Below are 20,989 nucleotides of genomic sequence, written 5' to 3'. Positions count from 1 at the left end.
AATGAAATCCAAAAGGAAATGTTTATCAGATGTGTTTTCCTACAAAGGAAAGTGCTGAGAACTGGGGCAAACTCTGAAAACAACATTTTATTATATTTTATTTTATTATAGCACTCAGATCTTTTGCTTTCAGTTGAGAAATATTCAGGTTGTTTTGAGAATCAAACTTGGCTTGATGTGTCTTTAGCCCCCATGTCTGAATATTCACATGTGTGAAAGAAATTTGAGAGCCATGGGAGATTTGAATTCAGTGGAATAAAGAAAGTCTTGATGGCTTGGAATGGTATGAGGGTGAGTAATTAATGACGGACTTTTTCATTTTTGAGTGAACTATCCCTTTAAAAATAATGGCTTCGATGCAGTTCACTGGAATGCTATACATAGATTTCACACTTCCTCTTTTTAACAGTTTTGTACACTTGCTTATATTTGTGGTTTATAACAGTAGATTGAGAAAGTTTCAAATGAATCGGAATAAAAGCAATCCTCCTTATGTCCTAAAAAACTGCACTCAAGTGTCCCAAAGCTTAGATTTGTGATTGAATTTTGGAGTAACATAATTTGTGCAACATGTATCAGGGATAAATATTAGAAACGGTTACATTTGGATCAAATTTGATGCATTGGAAAAATAATGAAACATTAAACAACATTGGATGTTGTTTGTAACATACACTGGTGCCCAAAGGTTTGTAATAATTAAGATTTTTAATGTTTTTGAAATATGTATTTTATGCTCATCAAGGCTGCATTTATTTGATCAAAAATGTAATTTATTTTATTGCTTTTTATCTGAATATATTTTAAAATATAATTTATTCCTGTGATGCAAAGCTGAATTTTCAGCATCATTACTCTGTCACACGATACTTCAGAAATCATTCTAATATGCTGATTTGCTGAAGATGAAAATTCAGAAAATTCAGCTTTGCCATAACAGGAATAAATTACAATGGAAAATATATTCAGTCAGAAAACAGTTATTTTGAATTGTAGTAATATTTCACCATATGTGACCCTGGACCACAAAACCAGTCATAAGTGTCAATTTCTCGAAATTGAGATTTATACATCATCTGAAAGCTGAATAAATAAGTTTTCCATTGATGTATGGTTTGTTAGGATCGGACGATATTTGGCTGAGATACAACTATTTGAAAATCTGGAATCTGAGGGTGCAAAAAAATCAAAATATTGAGAAAATCACCTTTAAATTTGTCTAAACGAAGTTCTTAGCTATGCATATTACTGAAAAATTAAGTTTTGATATATTTACGGTAGAAAATTCACTTAATATCTTCATGGAACATGATCTTTACTTAATATCCTAATGATTTTTGGCATAAAATAAAAATGGATAATTTTGACCCACACAGTGTATTTTTGGCTATTGCTACAAATATACCCCAGCGACTTAAGACTGGTTTTGTGCTCCAGGGTCACATATTACTGTTTTTACCGTGTTTTTGAAATTGACATTTTTTCCAAATAAATTGCTTCTTTCAAAAACACAAAAAAAATCATGATTATTCCAAACTTATGGCCACTTGTGTGTATGTTTTGATTTAAGTTTCATTTAAAGTAATTACAACTTGATCGGCGTTTGTTTACTTGTTCTCGACATCAAGTCCAGTTCCATTACCCAAAAATATGTTATGTAATTCTGCATTATTTTGTAGGCTTACATGAACTACCGCAGGCAGAGCACAGAGGGATGGAGCATCGGGAATGTGTTGCTGGACTTCACAGGGGGCAGTTTCAGTTTAATTCAAATGTTCCTTCAGGCCTATAACAACGGTGAGACCACACAAACACTTTGCTCTACGGCAATGCTTTAAAGACATTAGAATGCACACAAGATTTGTTTTACTTTTTGTGTTTCCTTGACAGATAAATGGAAGTTTATATTTGGAGACCCCACAAAGTTTGGACTGGGTGTGTTGTCCATATTCTTCGATGTTGTGTTCATCGTACAGCATTATTGTCTGTATAGGAACAGAGAGCCAATGTATCGTGATTTAGATGATCAGAATGACCAACACACCAGGGTTAAAACATGACCAGTGCCATATAAAGATTTCATATGGACTTTTATATCGTTTTAATATAACTATCTAAAATGTGTACCATGTATCAGGGTCATTCTTCATTTGTGGTGGCAAGTGTAGTCCCTCTACAACAGTTGAAATTAACTTTAAATACCAATAAATCATAAAATGTTTGTATTCTGTAGGGTGTGCGCTGTTAATAGTGACATTTTTTGTGACATGTACAATTTTATTCAATTGTTAAAAAAAAATACACATTTTGTTACATTTACGAAAAAATGTGTGTCCCCCAAATTCATGTCTGTTGTGTTACAACAATGGATGTCACCCCTTTAAGAAAAGGAGGAATTCTATTTGGACTACTTCCTGTGTGTAAAGGTCACTGCAGGTGCTGGATGATCTGAGGGGTGCATGGGGAGTATATTCTTTCTTATTAATTATTAGTTATTAAGTTAGCTAAATTTCTGTCAATTTAATGTGTCGCACTTTATTAGTGTCTATGGTGTAGTGTTATGTTGATAGCTTGCAGATCTAGTGGCTGTGTCACCAGTGTTTGATTGAAATGATTTAAAAATCAAAATGGATATAGCATATTAAACTAATTTTAAATGCATAGCGATGTATTTAATTAGAAAAAAAAAACAAGCATTTTTACAAATTCTGCCTCATTTGCCACCCCAATTGAAGATTGACCCATCAAAGGGAATTACAAATCTGTCTTAACATGTATTTTGGACGCAAATATGCACTAGTTTTGTATGAATTAGTATGTATTTATAATCATTTTTCAGATTTCAGTAAATTGTTGCTGTCTCAGGTGAATTACTGAAGCTGGTACTGTAATGAAATTAATGCAACTCTTAATATAGGTTTGTGTGTGTTTTGGTTTTTTTGTCCATATTTCACGTTTTACACTGCATTCTGGTGGCCATAAGATAAACTACATTGCATTCTGACCCGGTGGTACTACTTATTTCTCTGTATTTGTGGAAAACTAAGGCATTTATGCTTCTCACGTTGTTTAAAATGAAAATAAAATAGCATTGTAATTCTACAATTCTAGTAAAATATCACAACTCTTTTATTTATTTATTTATTTTTAAATAATGTTATTGAACTTTAAAAATTACAAAATTTAAATGAACTGCATCCTAGTCTTAAATTTATCATTTGTTTTATTTCATTCCAAATGAATATGACTTTTCTAAAAGCAAAATATTTATTATTGATCTGTTTTCGCTATTAGGACAATTTTATATTCATCAAACTAAATGAAGTAACTTAAAACCCAATTTTGCTAATTTTCAAACAGCCTTTAAAGCTTATTTAGAATTTATAAAGTCTTTAAAGAATCGTACCAAAGACGTTCTTTGACGCAACGCAGCCGTTTACGCTCTGGCGTCACTGTAGAGCGCAAAGGATTATGGTTAGACAGCGGAAGTAAGATGGCGGAGGTGACAGATGAGGGTAAGAGATGTTTCTGCGTGAAATACCAATAAAGCTCTTTCCGTACCTTTTTATTAAGTACAAAGCATTGTGTTATGATTTGTGAGACTGTCTGGAGCTGACAGACCGAGTTTTTGCTTATTTCAATTGATTTAATTATGAAATGTTATCGTGGCATTTGAACGCACCGGCCTCAGTCAGAGACAGAACTAATGTTTACATGCACTTGTGTCTATTTCTACTCTCTCACAGAAGTGTGTTTATCATTTACAGACATATTTGTTATTTCTGCTGTCTTCATAAATGTGTAGGCAGGTATTTCTGTCTGTATATTGGTGGGTTTCTGCTTATTTGTGGCAAGAGTGGATGTATCTCTTTTAACATTTAAGCTGCATTCGTTTGAGTTAAGAGGTATTCTAATGCGTTCAGCTTTAATTTGTGCAGAATTGAGAATTGTGCACAATCTTGCCTAGAATTATTCACAAATAATGCTTTTTGTTCACTCATGAGCTCAGATCAATGAGACTTACGATCAGTCAGTTAACGTACGAAATGAAATACAAAACCTGTGCTAATTGAAAGAAAAAATATTGTATCCAAGATTTGGTAATAATAAAGCATAATAAAAGATTTACAAGCAGTTTTAAAAGGTTGGTCATTTTTGACTGGGAACACCAAATTAGGTAAAGCTTTAGCTTATGTGTGTTATTATTCTGTTAAATAAAATATTTATCTTTTAATTATATAAAGTTTAATTTTTAATTATAAAAGTTTATTTTTTATAATTAATTAATTAATTAATAAAAATGGACAAACTGTTGTGTTGTAGCCTTTTGAAGGCCAGTCATTTTTGACTGTGGACATCAAATTAGGTAAAGCTTTATATGTATAGTCTGTATGTGTGTATTCATATAACATTACATATTTTTTATTATAAAAAATCATTAAAAAGTAAATTGTTTATTTGAATTAAATACATTTATTGTATATCCAAATATAAATAAATAAATAAATAAATAAAAATATACAAACTCATATATTAATGTAACCTTTTTGGATATTTGGTTAAAAACAACACCTAATGTTTAGGTTGTTTGTAAACATGCATACACAATGCATACACAATGGACTATTTTCTATTGTACTCAAAATGACCATAAATGTATACTATATAACTTTGAGCGAGAAACAACAATTTTAAGAAGTCATCATTAACTGAAAATCTTTCCCTCCAGTGAGCTGTAGATTGCTACGACAGGAGCATTAAATCGGTGAGTTAAACTTGAAAACTGATTCATTCAAGTCATAAGTTTATAAACATGAGGTTGTTGAGCAAATAAGAATATTCAGTTTCAGAACTATTGCAGAACTGTTCCTTTAATGCAATGTTTTGCGTTTGTAAATGGGTAGCTTTGGCTACTTCTTGTCATGTCATCTTTTATTTAACAAAGTTCTTTTTTTATGCATTTGCCATAATATTTTATTTAGTGTTTTCTCACTAATGGTTGGAAACAGAAGGTCTTGACTTCATCCTGCGGAGGACCAGACAGCAGCATGGCAGATGAGAACGGTGAGTTGTGTTGGCAAACAGATGAGGAGTTGATTTCATCTGCACTTCTTAAGTGATACTATTGGGACAGTCATCAGTAGATATTAAATGGTCTGAGTTAGACATCTGAGCCATTAACTAGTACATGTGTGGGGTGTAAGATTATAGACAGCCACACATCTCTGTAAGGCTAGCCTTTCCTCGTGGTAACATAAAAATAGACACGAGGAAATGGAGACAGAAATGTTTCCATATTTCCATATTAAGTACAGTGAATGATCAACACTTTGCTGAAATATCTGCTGTATACAATCTACTTTACACAATCTTCATGCTTTTTATCAGGTAAAAAGCCTTTTAGTATAATTGGAAACACATGGGGGATGTTTTTACAATTATACTAAAAGCTTTTTACCTGATAAAAATAATTCAGCTTGTGGTTCACGTGTCTTTTCGCTGTGAAATATTTACAGATTTTTATAAAGTAAACAAGAATAACTGTAATGTTGTTAGTAACATTTCAAGAGGAACATTTATTGAACTGAAACAGCTTATATGAATATCATGTATGATCAATCAGGCTTTTGAGTAATATTTATTTGTTCATGTCTGAATTTTTCGTTGCATTATATGTTTTGAAACTTCAGAGCTTTGATCATAAAACTAAGCATGTTATCTTACTTCTTAGCCACATAAATATCAGCATCTTCACCAAATTGCATATTTTTGCTCAGTTAGGGCCTCTGTATTGTACTGTATTCATATTCTACTGCATCATACTGCTTTATCATATAAGCTATAAAAGCCTGATGTATAAAATATGGTACTCAACAAAAACACATGCACATTTTTTAAAGATTTTGTCCAAGGTTCAATAAATGTTTGTTTCAAAAATTAGATTTTTTTTATGACTATTATTTCATATTTCAGGCTTTACAGGGTTAAACTAGCATCTAAGAAAAATATACAACTGTTCAGAATGTGCAAGCTCAAAACATCGTAAAACAAAAAGCTTCAAATGTTAAAATATTGTGTATTTTATTTCCATATAATTGGATATATAATATCCTATCACTGGGCTACAGTTCAAAGCAGTCTATTTAAATGAAATTAAATAAAATTATTGTTTATTCCACAATTTAATTAGTCATACTCGTCAAAGTAACAGCCCTAATAAATATACAAATCACACTTTTGGTTACAATAGTCAGTTTTAATTATTATAAACTACTTTAATTTATATTTTTAATTTTTGAGTGAATTCTAATATATATTTACATTGTAATATACTGTATGTAAAGTCATGGCCAAAACTATTGGCACCCTTGGTAAATATGATCAAAGAAGGCTGTGAAAATTAATCTGCATTGTTAATCCTTTTGATCTTTTATTTAAAAAATTCGCAAAAATCTAACCTTTCATTGGATAATAAGAATTTAAAATGGGGGGGAAATGTCATTATGAAATAAATGTTTTTCTCTAATACACATTGGCCACAATTAACGGCACCCCTTTATTAAATACTTTTTGAACCCTCCATTTGCCAGTTTAACAGCTCTAAATGTTCTCCTATAATGCCTGATGAGGTTAGAGAACACCTGACAAGAGATCAGAGACCATTCCTTCATCCAGAATCACTCCAGACCCTTTAGATTCACAGCTCCATGTTGCTGCTTCTTCTCTTCATTTCACTCATTTTCTACAGGGTTCAGGTCAGAGGACTGGAATGGCCAGTAGAAGCTTGGTTTTATGCTCAGTGACCCATTTTTGTGTTGTTTTTGAGGTTTGTCTTTGGATTATTGTCCGGTTGGAAGATCCAAACATGACCCATTATAAGATTTCTAACAGAGTCAGTCACTTATTGATTTTTTATCTGTTGGTATTTGATAGAATCCATGATGCCATGTGTCTAAACAAGATGTCCAGGACCTCCAGCAGAAATATAGGCCCACAACATCAAAAATACAGCAGTATATTTCATTGTACACATGGGCTACTTTTTATCCCTGTGTTCACCAAACCCATCTTGAGTGTTTGCTGCTAAAAAGCTCATTTTTTAGTTTCATCTGATCATAGAAGCCAGTCCCATTTGAAGTTCCAGTCGTGTCTGATAACTGAATATGCTGGAGTTGGTTTTTGGACGAGCGAGGAGAATTTTTCTTGAAACCCTCCCAAACAACATGTGCTGATGTAGGTGCTGTTTGACTCTTTTTTTTTTTTTTTTTTTTTAAGGTTTTCTGACCCCGAGATTCAACTATTTTCTGCAATTCTCCAGCTGTGGTCCTTGGAGAGTCTTTAGCGACTCAAACTCTCCTTCTCACCGTGCATTAGGATGATATAGACACACGTCCTCTTCCAGGCAGTTTCCTAACATTTTATGTTGATTGGAAATTCTTAATTATTGCCCTGATGAAGAAATGGGAATTTTCACTGCTCTAGCTCTTTTCTTAAAGCCACTTCACTAATTTGTGAAGCTCAATTATCTTTTGTTGCACATCAGAAATATATTCTTTGGTTTTTCTCATTGTGATGGATGATTAAGGGAATTTGGGCTTTGTTTTACCTCCTATTTATATTTCTGAGAAACAGGAAGCCATGGCTGGATAATTTCATGTTCATAATCACGCTGGAGTGCTCAAAATTGTGAATATGAATGGGAATATACTTCAGAGATATTTTAGAGAGAATTTCTAGGGGTGCCAATAATTGTGTCCAACATGTATTTGAGAAATACATTTTTAATACCCCCTTTTAAATTCTTATTATCCAATGAAAGGTTAGATTTTTGTGAATTTTTTTAAATGAAAGATCAAAAGGATTAACAATGCAGATTAATTTTCACAGCCTCCTTTCTGATATTTTTGGGCATGACTGTAGATGTATATAATCAGATGCATTTCTCACACTTTATCTGCTGTCTTGGATTTATTTTCTCTCTGTCAATGATACATGAGATGCTGCTGTAGCATGTACATATCCACTCAAATAAAACCAAATCTTGTTTTTCAACTTGCAGAGAAACCTGCTGTTGCTCCTCCAGTGTTTGTGTTTCAGAAAGATAAAGCACAAAAGGTAAGACTAGCACTTCAGTTTTTACTGCAGGTCACATCTGTCCAATACTGGCCTTAAAACACTGATTCTGTCCTCAGAGGTCAGCAGAGGGATCCAGCACAGAGGATGGAGAGGGTGAGCTTCAGTCTTTTTGCAGTCAACAGAAAATATTACTGAAAGGATGCATTTCACAAAGAAATGTTTGGAACATATTAGAATAAAAAGGAAAACTTGTGTCTTAAAGAAATTATTATTTTTTTTAATAATTGCAGAATTAAGCACATTAAAATTTGTTTGATTTAATTAATTAAAAGTAATTACTTGCTAAAATTAACTGAAAAAATAAATAATGAATCAAATTCTATAAAGCCATATACAGTTACTGCAATTTAATGTTTAAAGAAGGAAAGTACTTATGTCATGAAAATGTTATTACAGATCCTAGAAATCTTATAAACATGGTTCATTTTCTTTTTGAAAAATGTAATTAATTGTTTTCCTTTTGAATTTGGGGTGAAAAACATCTTTGAAATGTGCTTGACAATTTTGTGAGTTTCATACGTAAATGTATTTTATTTTTAATTTCCCTTTTTCTGGATGCTTCTGTCTAGACTCGGATGCGGCAGATGGCAATTACAGCCCTGCAGCCAAAAGAGGAAGAACATCACCATTTACGCAATTTCCACCAACTCATTCCGGTAATTCACCTGGAAAATAATTACAAGTTTTGTAGTACGTTTTATAGTACAGGTTTCTTGACACACTTTCTTTTCCTTTTTACAGTTTCTAAGAATAATGTTTTCATGCCATCCAGTTTCTGCCAGTCACCAACCGAAAACTCGGACTCAGAACCTGGTGAGACTCAATGTGCTTCAAATTTGTACCAAATCACACATTATGTAAGTCAGTAAGAAATTACATGAAATGAGTGAAACAAAGACTGGAGTTTATCCACTGGGAATTGGCTTGGATTGAGAAAAGTGCTCTGTATTTGACAGAATTAAAAATGAAAGTTGTTTCAGAAATGAGGGCAAGTCATTACAAACCTTTGCACAAGACTAATATTGTGCATTAAAATAGTAAGTAATGTCAGTTTTGGTTTCATGTTGACTGCTATTGTTTTCTCCTTTGTTTTTTGTCCCAGAAGAGAAAACTGTGGGGTTTCGCCTGAAACCCCCAACTCTGATCCATGGCCAGGCGCCGAGCACTGGTGAGTCAGTGTTCAAACATCTGCTGTTTTGAACCGTATGTTGATTAATGTCCAGTTGTGGTGCCTTCGTAAGATTGTTTATTTACATGATTCCACAGACACTCACCATTTGAACTTTCTGTGCCACAAACCCTAAGAGGGCTTAAGAGATGTCTTTTGATTTGTTTCAGGTGTCCCCAGCCCGAAACCCAAAGAAGCCCAGCGCAGCATCCTGCGACCTTCAGTGCTGCAGCCCCCTTTGACTCGATCCCCCCCTCAGAACAGTGAGTACTAGGGTACACTAAGATGATGGTTCGGTACATAAATCAGTTTTGAAGTCACAGTTTGGTATGTTTTCGGTACAGCAAGTGGGGAAACAACTAAACATAAAATTGCTTCTTTTTTTTTTTTTTTATTACACTGTTGTTTACTGAACAATTTGTGGTTCTGTCGCTAAATAAAAATATCTTAAGGATAATGATAAAGGATTAAGTTAATATTATAAACTGTATTGCACATTACTATAATATTAATGGTTACAATTAACACCAGAGCCAAAACTTGTTTTCATGACAGATTTATTTACACATACATAAGATAATCAAGACATCACTACCAGGTTAAAATAACAATAATGAATATATAGGTTAATATAGTGCATACATTTCTGTTCATTTCTGTAGTGAACTAACCATCTGTGGGCACTGAATGGCTTGCCCGAGGCAATGCTGTGACATATTGTTTACAAGCTGTTTGATCAATGTCTTTCCGTGGTTGAAACACCGATTGAGCTATTACATGAGACGTGATATGTTCATTCATGTCTAGTTTGTGCTAGTAGTATATAAAACTAGGAGTTTCAAATAAGGTTCCTCATGTGCATTGTTTAAAACAATGCTATATTTGTTCTGTACACATGGTCTTTCAATACTGAAAGACCTGTATTGAAAATATTTAGTATGAATACGTGTATCGTTACACCCATAGTGAGTACATGATGAATATCAACTCAAATAGATCTGAAGGAGAACTAGAACTAACAGCTGTAGACTGTTGTTTCACTGTTAGACACGAGCAACAGCAGTTCGAACGGAGCGAAGAACCTCTCAGATGGAGGAGCAGATTGTGAACGTAACTCGGAGACGTCTGCTGCTGGCACACAGGATAATGACGTGTCATCGGTAAGACGTGGCTGACAGCAACCCATGTCCTAGACAACACTGTTATCTGCTTGAAATTATTGTCTCAATAAAAAGGGATAATTCACCCAAAAATGAAAATTGACATATTTTACTCACCCACAAGTTGTTCCAAACCTGTATGAGTTATCTTTTATCTGTTTTCTTCTTCTGAACATACAAGAAGATATTTAGAACAATGTGGGCAACCAAACAGCTGCCCCCACTGAATAGTATAAAAAAAAAAAAAAAAAAAAAACTATGGAAGTCAATGGGGACCAGAAACTGTTTGGTTACCCACTTTCTTCAAAATATTTTCTTTTGTGTTCAGCAGAAGAAAGAAACTCATACAGGTTTGGAACAATTGAGGGCGAGTAAATGATGACTGAATTTTCATTTTTGGGTGATCTATCCCTTTAAGTGCACTTTGGGAGGAAATCGGTGAATACTTTTTGTATTATTTTGCTTAAGAAGTGTATTTGTGCTATACTTTTTCATCAGATGCCACTTTGTTTGATATTTAGTTATATAACACAGAGATTCATATTCATCTTGAAGTGTGGCTTAAGTGTCGACATACTTTTCGGGACACTGTAATATTTGCACTCTGTGCTTTTTTTTTTTTATTTGACAAATGGAAGCATGTTTGAACGCAGCATGGGCTATGGTCCAAAGGCCAGACAAGTCTAGTTTTATTTTACATGGCTGTGGCTTCCTGAAAATACTTTGTCATCTTGTTCTGAATGTCTTGGCTGACCCCGTATTTCTAGTTGAAGCTCTGACACATAACTATAGCAAAGTGAACAGGATTTGAGCAGCCTGGTCATACTTTTAAACTTAAACGACCTTTTGTTATTTCTTTTAAGGTAAAGAGCAGCAGCACTTTTGGGCACAAAACAGAAGACAAAACTGAAGGTGCCCCAATTGAGACCAGTTTTGTGTTTGGACAGAATATGAAGGACAGAGCAAAGGTTTGATTCATCTGTGTCTGATGTTCTCTGTGTGATTGTCTCATTCCTATTAGGGCTGGGTTATATATTGAATATTTACAGTATAGTTCTTTTGCTGGCAATATAAAAATGAAGAAATTATTTAATGCACTTTTTACTAATTTAGCTTCCTAGTCTTTACTATGATTTGCATTATCAAAAGTCCCCACGTAATATGTATTAGATTAAAAAAACATTAATGTCATGTTAAAATTTGGGGTCAGTAATTTTTTTTTTTTTTTTGAGAAAATAATCATCTTTTTCAATGGGAATGCATTAAAGAAGTCAAAAGTCACTGTAAAGATATTTAATCATCCAAAGAATTTTGAAAAACGTCTCTATCACTATTTCCACACGAATATTATGCAGCACAGCAAATCAGCATATTAGAATGATTTCTGAAGGATCTTGTGACACTGAAGATTGGAGTAATAATGCTGAAAATTCAGCTTAGATTACAGGAATAAATTGCATTTTAAAATGTATTCAGTTAGAAAAAGTTATTTAAGATCTTTAATAATATTTCACAATATAACTGTTTTCACTGTGTTTTGGTCAAATAATTGCAGCCTTTGTGAGCAGAAGACTTACTCTATAATATTATGACGGTTCATATAGATTAATTAAACAAATAATGAATAAATCACTTTTCATCATGTTATTTAAATAAAAAGCAGTTGGGAAGAAGATGCCTTGATGGTTTTTAATTGGTTTTAGTTTTACATTATAAAAGTTTTATATGTTTAAGTTACAGTAAGTGACAAAACAGTTTGGTTGATTTGATTGGTTAACGATGAAAACCACTAAATGACAAAAATAAACAATTTCAGTGCAAATATGTAGGAGATATTATTTTATTACTGTATTTTAAATATAGACTATTTTAAAAAGATCAAGATATAATTTACCTGCATCACCCAGCCCTAATTCCTAATAATTCTTTATTAAGTTCTGTCTTTATTTAGTACAAATTGTTTCGTTTCTGTGTTGGTGTTTTGTCTTGTTGATTGAAAGTATAATTGTATTTGCTGCAGGTGGCCAACAGCTGTGTCTCATCCAAAAGTGGTGATTCAGATGAAACAAATTACTTTTTGCAGTATATCGCTTCCAGGTACTGCAGCTGAAATGTTCATGTTCATTTTTAAAGACATTTTTACAGATCTCCTCAGGCAGAAACTTGTAACTTTTCTTGGCATCAATATTGTTTCTCGTAGAGCACAAAAACCTGACAGCAGCAATGCCAACAGCGTGAAGTTTGTCTTTGGGCAGAACATGTTGGATCGTGTCTTGGTAACACAGTAAATTCTTTTCTAAACCTTGATATGTTTGTCATGATTTGGCATGGTCAAGTTATCATAGATCACAGTTCCTGACATGTTTATGTATTGCATGCTTGTAGGCAATGCCAAAGTTCAGCACTGAACCTCCAGGGAGCAGCAAAGAGCCTCAGTCAGAGATGGGCCTGTTCAGCCAGAGTTCCTCCTCACACGATCAAACCGTGGAGCCAAAGAGTATGTGCTTTTTTGTGACACTTATTTTTTAAAATCTTACACGGAGTCTGAAAAGCAAAAAAGAAGCGGCAGGATGTTAAAAATATAGCACAGTATGCTTAACTTAGCCACTAAAAACATGCATACATATACTGTACATGTTTTATAGCATATGTGTATATATATTATCCAAAGCGACTTACGATTTGTCATGGGTCCACAATTGTCCTCATACATAAATAAAACAATCACATCAGGTATCTAATGTCAAGAAGATTTTTAATCGAAGTTCCATTCAATACATTCTAAAAACAGTAATATTGTGTAATATTATTACAATTTAAAAGAGCTGTTTGAATATATTTTAAAATAATTTAATTCTGTGATGCAAAGCTTGAATTACTCCAGTCTTCAGTGTCACATGATCCTTCAGAAATCATTCCATAAATGCTGATTTGCTGCTCAAGAAATATTTCTGATTATGTTGAAATCAGTTGTGCTGCTTCATATTTTTGTGGAAATCTTGGTACATTTTTCTTTGAGTAGAAAGTTCAAAATAACTGCATTTTATTTGAAATCGAAAACTTTTGTAACATTTTAAATGTGATTACTGTAACTTTTTTTTATTAATTGAATGAATCCTTGCTGATTAAAGGCATTAATGTTTTTGAAAGGTAATGTAAGTTATGTTTTCTACCTTTTATTTTCACAGTATTATCTTAATCCGCTGCACTAAATCATTGAAGCTCATGCTGTGGTTTTACAAAAACATTTTTTTTAATGTGCTGTAGGTGACAACATGAAAGAGTCTCTGGAGGAGTCGGCGGCGCGACACGAAGCACACAAACCGCAGAAGTGTTTATTAGAGCGGGTGGAGGTCCGGACAGGAGAGGAGTCTGAGAGCAACGTGTTGCAGGTGAGAGCAGCTCACACATCTGATCCATACAGGCGAGCTTCAAAAACACGAGAAGATGACGCTCTTTCCTCTGTGTTTTCAGATGCAGTGTAAGTTGTTTGTGTTTGAGATGACGTCTCAGTCGTGGGTGGAGAGAGGATGTGGAGTGCTCAGGCTCAATGACATGGCATCCGATGATGACGGCACTTTACAGTCCAGACTGGGTAATGCACTGCAGAGGTTATCAAAGGCCTTGGTCGTATAACCTTCACACTTCAATATTGTACTGTGAATTTTCCATAGAGTTTTGAAAGTGGCCAGTGCCTGAGTGGCCAGTCATTGATATTAAAAGAAAAAGTTCACCCTAAAAGTGAAAGTTTTGTCATCATTTAATCTTAATGTAAATCCGAGATTTATTTATTTATTTTTATCTGTGAAACTAACAAAAAAAGATCACATGCAAAATGTTGGATCAAAATAGGAACAAAAAAATATCAACATAGAAATTTCCATATAACTTCTATATTTCACATCTTCTGAAGTCATATAATATTCACTACCTTTATGTTTCTGAAAGAAGTCTCTTATGCTCACCAGGGCTGCATTTATTTGATCAAAAACTCAATAAAACCAGTAATATTGTGGAATAGTACAATTTAATATAACTGTTTTCTATTTGAATATATTTTAAAATTTAATGATGAAAAGAAAGTTCAAAAGAACAGCATTTGTTTGAAATAGGAATCATTTGTAACATGATGGTCTATAATGTGACTTTTGATCAGTCCAATAATCTTTGCTGAATAAAATATTTATTTCTTAATAAATAAACTACTTTAGAACAGTAGTGTCGAAATCACTCTCTGTTTTTGTTTATATGGAAAACAGAAGCTTAAAATTTCTGCTTAAACATTTCTTTGAATTTCATGAAAAAAGGAAAGTCACATGAGTTTGAATTGAACTGATGGAGAGTAAATGTTGACTACATTTTTGGCATTAGATGAACTGTTACTATTATGCACAACAGCTCATATTTACTGGATGCTTGCTTTATGCAATATTTATACAAATTTCATTAAAAAAAAAAACATTTTCATTATAGACGATGCTGCTTGCAGATTTTGTAACCGACACAAGGGGGTGCTAATACTTCTGTTTTATCGGCCTTGTGTGCTCAAGTTAGTGGCTGATGCTAGCAATTTCAAAATGGACAAATATTGGTCAGTTCATTGGTTTTTCCTATATATATTGGCCTGTATTGAACTTTTATTTAACAAAAAAGTGCGTAACACCTTTTTCAGTCACTCGTTTTTGAAAGAACACGGTGTAATTTATTTAGAAAGAAAATTCCGAAGTGTTCTTGTTTAGTGATAGCTGATCACGGTGTTTGTTTTTGGCTTGCAGTCATGCGGACTCAGGGAAGTCTTCGAGTGATCCTCAACACTAAGCTTTGGCCTCAGATGCAAGTGGATAAATCCAGTGAGAAGAGTCTCAGAATAACAGCCATGGACACAGAGGAGCAGGGCGTCAAAGTCTTCCTCATATCTGTAAGAATGCACCGAATTATTATCTCATCACAGCTGATTTGAGTCAGTCAGTGTTGTGTTGCTGGTCTCATGTGGTCTTATCTCATCTCTCAGTCCAGCTCTAAAGACGCGGCGCAGCTCTTTGCAGCCCTGCACCATCGTATCCTGGCGCTACGGAGCATCAGCGGGCAGGAGTCTGACGGCCAGCCGGCCATCCGCTTCAGTGACGACGACGAGTCCCGCACGCCCCCCACAGCAGCCACGCCTGCTCCAGGTAATATTTCATATTGGTATCAAGTTTATGGTTGTGGCATAAAGTTTATGGTTGTTATCTGCACTTGTCAGATGCAAATCAAAAATATTTTTGTTGACATGATATTATCAAGAACTGTTTTGCCACTCTTAACTGATTTGGTTCATGTTCAGGATTCACAAATCCAAATTTATTCATATCACCCCCCAAAAAAAAAAAAAAAAAAAAAATATATATATATATATATATATATATATATATATATATATATATATGAAGAGAGAGATATTTATTTATTAATTTAATTAATTCAGTAATTTGTTGTCCACAATTGTTAATTTATTTAACAATACATTAAAAATACAATTGCATGACTTCAATACATCTTTTAAATAATATGCATATTTTAATTAATTAAATTTGATTTTTGATGTTTTTGGGTTGCGTAAATTCAAAAATATCCAGGAAATATTGATATCATAATTAAGAAAATAAGCCTCATTAAAATAATTAAATGTCTAGTAATTTGACAATCTTTTATTATTGTTTCTCTATTTTTATTAGTAATAATTATTGATAATGATTAATAATATATATTTTTTATCCACCAAATCAAAGCCATGGAAATTTTACAGTCCTTAAATGGAAACTTGCAAATGTTACAGAAGTTTTGAAAACCACATGAACCCATCATGAATCAAAGATTACATTCAAGAACATGACACGTGTTTTAAACTAGATTTTTAGTCTCTCCTTTGATATATATCTCCGTGTATATGTGTATATATATGTATGTGTGTGTGCGTGCATATTTTTGTCTTCATTTATTTTTTGTGTTTGTTATTATCTGTGCTTCGCTCATTTAAACCATTTTTTATTTGATTTTTTTCAGGTAATCCAGAGGCAGGTGTGTGTCCATCCACAAGTGACACACAGTGCTGAGCCTGCTGCTGATATTTATCCCACAATGCCTCCCTGCAGCCCTCTGATCCGCTCAAATACTATGCAGGTGTTTTTTCTCCAAGCTCCTTCAGGTGTACTATAGTCATGTGTTCAGCTGGTTTTATTTATTGCATTTTAACAGCAAAAAAGCTCATCTTCAGGACTGGACACATAACACTCTTAATGTCATCATATTGATGAAAATGAGAGGCTCTTAGTGTTTTAGTAAACCGATTTTTCCATTCTAAATGTTAGACTTAATTACTCCATTCCCTCCTGAGTGGAAACAGAGTGCACACAGAGTTAACAGAAACCAAACACGGATGTTTGTTGTCCCATCTCATCTTCCATCACAGTTCTGCTCAGTTTCAGCTGTGTTGTTAAAATCATCCGTCACTTTCTCACTTTAGATCTCAGAATGACTTCAGATGAGTCATGGGATGTGTTAGCGGCGTTTAATTTACTCATATAGTGCTGTAGAACAGTACAATATTAACATGTGACCGCTCTTATATAAATTTTATAAACATTTCAGAATCAGAAACTTTCACACTGCAGCTTTAAGTGGACCTCATTTATTATATTATTCATATTATATCTAATTTGTTTAGTCTCTTTATTTAAAGGAAAAGTTTGCCTATAAATGCAAATTCTGTTGCGACACTTTTGTAGTTTCAAAGCTGGAAAAACGAGATATTTTTGAGGATTCTGGGTTTGGATGCGTAAACAATGACAGAGTTTTTATTTTTGGGGTGAAATGTTTCAGCTTTTACATATCATTGCAGTGAGGTTGACCTCAACTAGCAAACAAAAGGAACCATTGTACAAATACTTACTGTAAATTATTCTCCAGTTTCAATGCAATAGTACATTTTCAGACAGTATATTTTTATGAATATGTCCTGTAAATCGAGTTAGTACTGTACATAGTTTAGAATCAAAAGTTTTATAGCAAAATGTCTCATTAAGGACATTAATTACTATCATAAAATGGGTTAAGTATTGTCTGTTACTATCGTAATTCTATATTGAGAAGCTTTTGTCGTTAGATTAGTGAAAGGTTCTGTTTCTCTTAACAAAAATTTTGTTAAAGAAAAAAAACTTGGACAGCATATTTTACGTTTTGTGGTTGCGCAGCTGTAGAACTGACCTGTTTGGGTGAATCTCACAGAATCTGTCAGGGTTGTATTTCACACTAAAATAAGATCATTAAAGGTATGGTTCAACCAAAAATGAAACTTTGCTGAAAATGTCCTCACCCGAAATGTAGATGAGTTTGTTTCTTCACGAGACCAGATTTGGAGAAATGTAGCATTCCATCACTTGCTCACCAGTGAATGGGTGCCGTCAGAATGAGAGTCCAAACAGCTGAAAAAACATCACAATAATCCACACCACTCCAGTCCATCAGCTGACATGAAGTGAAAGTGAAAAGCTGCATGTTTGTTTGAAGCAAATCCATCAAGACATTTTTAATTTCATATCCATTGCTTTCTCCAGTTAAAAAGTTGTCTCGTCTGAATCAGGAGAGAAGTATGCACAGATTAAGCACTGTTTAAAGGAAAAAAACGATCCAAAACAGTTCTAATCAAATCTGTCAGTGTAGTTTGGTGTGAAGACACGGGATGGACTTTTTTCACAGGAGGAAGCCTTATTATGGATTATGAAATCATATTTCGGCCAGAAGGAACAGTTTAAAGTTAAAATGCCTTAATAATGTATTTGTTTCTTACTGACATGCAGTTTTTCTGATGGACTGGAGTGGTGTGGATTATTGTGATGTTTTTATCAGCTGTTTGGACTCTCATTCTGACGGCACCCATTCACTGCAGAGCATCCATTGCTGAGACAGTGATGTAATGATAAATTTCTAAATAAAGTTAAGATAAAGTTAAGAAGGGGGAGTTATTTTTAATGTGTGTGAACTATTCCTTTAAGATGTTTTGCATTGTGATCTTATTTTTCTGGATCATTTTCAGCCAACCTTAATTTTCAGCCTACTTTAGCATGAAAAAAGCATCGTAATTATTGAAATGTAAAATAAATTGAGTAAATCATGGTAGTATTTGTTGTACTGCTTAATTTTTGTTAATTTCATTGAAAAAAGCAATTGTGCCCAGACAGGATGTTTTTAATCCGTTTCATGTCATAATTGTCAATTTATCAGAATATTATCAAAATAATGCCACAATTCGATAATGTATTCAATTATATTACAATAATTTTAATACATAATTTATTTGATCAATAGTTAATTAACTTGATTTATTAGTCAATAATTAATTTGATTTTGGGGTGAAATGTGACATTTTTTTGTGAGATTTGCTGTTTTATGCAGTTTAAAGAGAAGCAAAACCTGATTCATCTCAAGTTATAGAAGACAGTTTGTCAGCTAGTGTGGGTCATTACAAATTATTGTAATATAATTATTTATATTGTAATATAATTACAAATTATTGTAATATAATTGAATAATATATTTAATATAGTTGAATAAAATATGCAATTATATTACAATAATTTTAATAAATAATAATATTTTTCGTTTGATTTTGTGGTGAAATGTGACCTACCGTAAATTTTTTGTTTTTTTGAGATTTGCCCTTTTATACAGTTTCTTGAAGAAACAAAACCTGCTTGATCTTAAGTTCTACAGTTTGTCAGCCAGTGTTGGCCAGATATCACTCATGAGACGCATTACTTCCAAACAACAAGCAGAAACCTGTGACTCTCACACAATGTAGTTAAAGAAGGGCTTTTCCCACTCTGCTGCTGAATATCCTCAATACACTGCCAGTGATAGGTACTCAAGTGTAGCATATTCACAAAATGTGAAAATGGAAAACAGTGTATGGTACATTGACTTTTTCTGTCCACACATGCTGCAATGTGTCTGAAGCAGATGATCCATTGCTCCATCCTGCCATTCACATAAACATAGTCGAAGAGCAGGATGTGTAGCGACTGACCATGTGAAAAAGACCGTAAAGAAAGACCGTCTTCGGTCTGTTTTTCACTTAAATGTGTTCAGACGAGAACAGGTTACATTTAGTAATTTTATAGTAGGATATATTTTAATTCAAATATTATTAAAAATAAAACGAGAGAGATGTAGATATGTTGGTCAATATACTAAACTAGCCTTTGGTACAAATTTAGTGAGCTAAAAAATATTTTTTTGTCCTGTGTGCAGAGGTTTTAGTGTTTATACCAACTATAGCACTTAATCGTTGTTTTGTGTTCATATTTGTGTTGTACCTGCTTTCCTTTTAACATTACATACAGTTGTTTTGCTTCAGAATAATGCGTTTCCATAGAGTTAGATGTTTCCCATCAATATGAAAGCACTAGCAGAGCTAAGGGTTTACAAAACAGATGTTTGCTCAGTGCGAGTTGATTGCTGTAAATGTTTACATTCAGTGTGTTGCAGCAGATGTACTTTAGGACACACTCCTTTTTTCTTTTTTGGGTTGATTTGTGTAGACCTCAGATAGACTGTGAATGCACCGGTGCTATTTCTGGTCCAGACCAGCTCATCTGCACTGGTCTTGTGGTTTAAATATACAATTTTGCTCTGGTGGAAGTGTTTAGAGATCGTTTAGAAGGGCTAGGCTGCTTCTGGACTGTTGATTTCACTGGAATAATTACGTCTTTTTGTTAACCATGATGTTGAAACATGTAATGGTGGTCAAATGTGGATATATATTTGGTCTATTCTGTTTTCCATTGACCATGTGACAAGTTATAAAACCCTGGAATATGCAAATAATATCGTCATTTCATTTTTTCCTCTGTTTTTTCATTTTCATTCATTCATCCAGCATTTTTTTTTTTTTTTACCCAGTGGAAGACTTTGTGTTCATGTTTGCAATTAAAATTATTCAGACCATTTCACTATTCCAACTTATACACATCTGCTGATTCTACATTATGAAATATAATGCTGCTTCTAAGTCACATAATTCTGACACTTGGAAACCTGTACCGCCTTTGACTGTTGTTTCATAAAGTCTCTTCTTCCTTTGTCTGCACTCTGTATGCTGTGTATGATTGTTCCTCAATTGTCAATATTCTGTTCTAAACTGTTTTTGCTATTCAGGTAGTAGTTTATTGTAAAGTAGACATCAGTAAACAGTCACTCAGTAGAGTCATGAAAACTGTTATCCAAAAATTGGCTCCATGGGGTAACTTACTTAATCGATAATTTTCCCTTTTGACTCATAATTTCAGTGTAAGGCCTAGTCTGGCCAACAACATGTTATTTTCTTCATTAGGTTAACCTCAAATGTGAAAAAAAAAAAAAAAATCCGAAGACGACATTTTTGTGACAAGAACACATTTTGGTTTTAGGACAACTTTGATGAAAGGTTTTGATCCACTTCAAATGTTGACGACTGTATAATAATTGTCAACAGTGGACATGAAATGTACCT

At 33.4% G+C, this 20,989-nt stretch overlaps 2 protein-coding genes across 3 annotated transcripts in view; both read left to right on the top strand.

Annotated features, from left to right (window-relative positions):
• Positions 1-3,004, top strand: part of ctns (cystinosin, lysosomal cystine transporter) — a 6,842-nt gene extending 3,838 nt beyond the window's left edge. Inside the window, exons 9-10 of the mRNA XM_058791108.1 lie at positions 1,680-1,797; positions 1,891-3,004. Of these exons, the coding sequence (XP_058647091.1) occupies positions 1,680-1,797; positions 1,891-2,060 (288 nt within the window). The 3' untranslated portion in view covers positions 2,061-3,004. The remainder of the gene's footprint in view (positions 1-1,679; positions 1,798-1,890) is intronic.
• Positions 3,005-3,219: 215 nt separating this feature from the next.
• On the top strand, positions 3,220-17,929 carry ranbp3a (RAN binding protein 3a). 2 transcript variants are annotated; one of them, XM_058791106.1, is made up of 19 exons: positions 3,220-3,515; positions 4,730-4,765; positions 5,010-5,064; positions 8,060-8,115; positions 8,193-8,229; positions 8,706-8,792; positions 8,878-8,949; positions 9,239-9,304; positions 9,475-9,567; positions 10,352-10,464; positions 11,328-11,432; positions 12,485-12,561; positions 12,665-12,740; positions 12,850-12,961; positions 13,732-13,856; positions 13,939-14,059; positions 15,240-15,382; positions 15,476-15,635; positions 16,507-17,929. In XM_058791106.1, exons 3-19 carry the CDS (start codon positions 5,049-5,051, stop codon positions 16,554-16,556), a joined length of 1,509 nt encoding a protein of 502 aa, XP_058647089.1. In that variant the 5' UTR covers positions 3,220-3,515; positions 4,730-4,765; positions 5,010-5,048; the 3' UTR covers positions 16,557-17,929. The 2 variants fall into 2 exon arrangements, with proteins under 2 accessions (XP_058647089.1, XP_058647088.1); XM_058791105.1 differs by having other exon boundaries at positions 3,225-3,515; positions 4,983-5,064.
• The last annotated feature ends 3,060 nt before the right edge of the window (positions 17,930-20,989 follow it).

Source organism: Onychostoma macrolepis, chromosome 11 (genome assembly GCF_012432095.1).
Source record: "Onychostoma macrolepis isolate SWU-2019 chromosome 11, ASM1243209v1, whole genome shotgun sequence".
Classification (NCBI taxonomy): domain Eukaryota; kingdom Metazoa; phylum Chordata; class Actinopteri; order Cypriniformes; family Cyprinidae; genus Onychostoma; species Onychostoma macrolepis.
The sequence above is the reverse complement of the archived record's forward strand: the minus strand, read 5'-3'. Positions and strand labels throughout refer to the sequence as shown.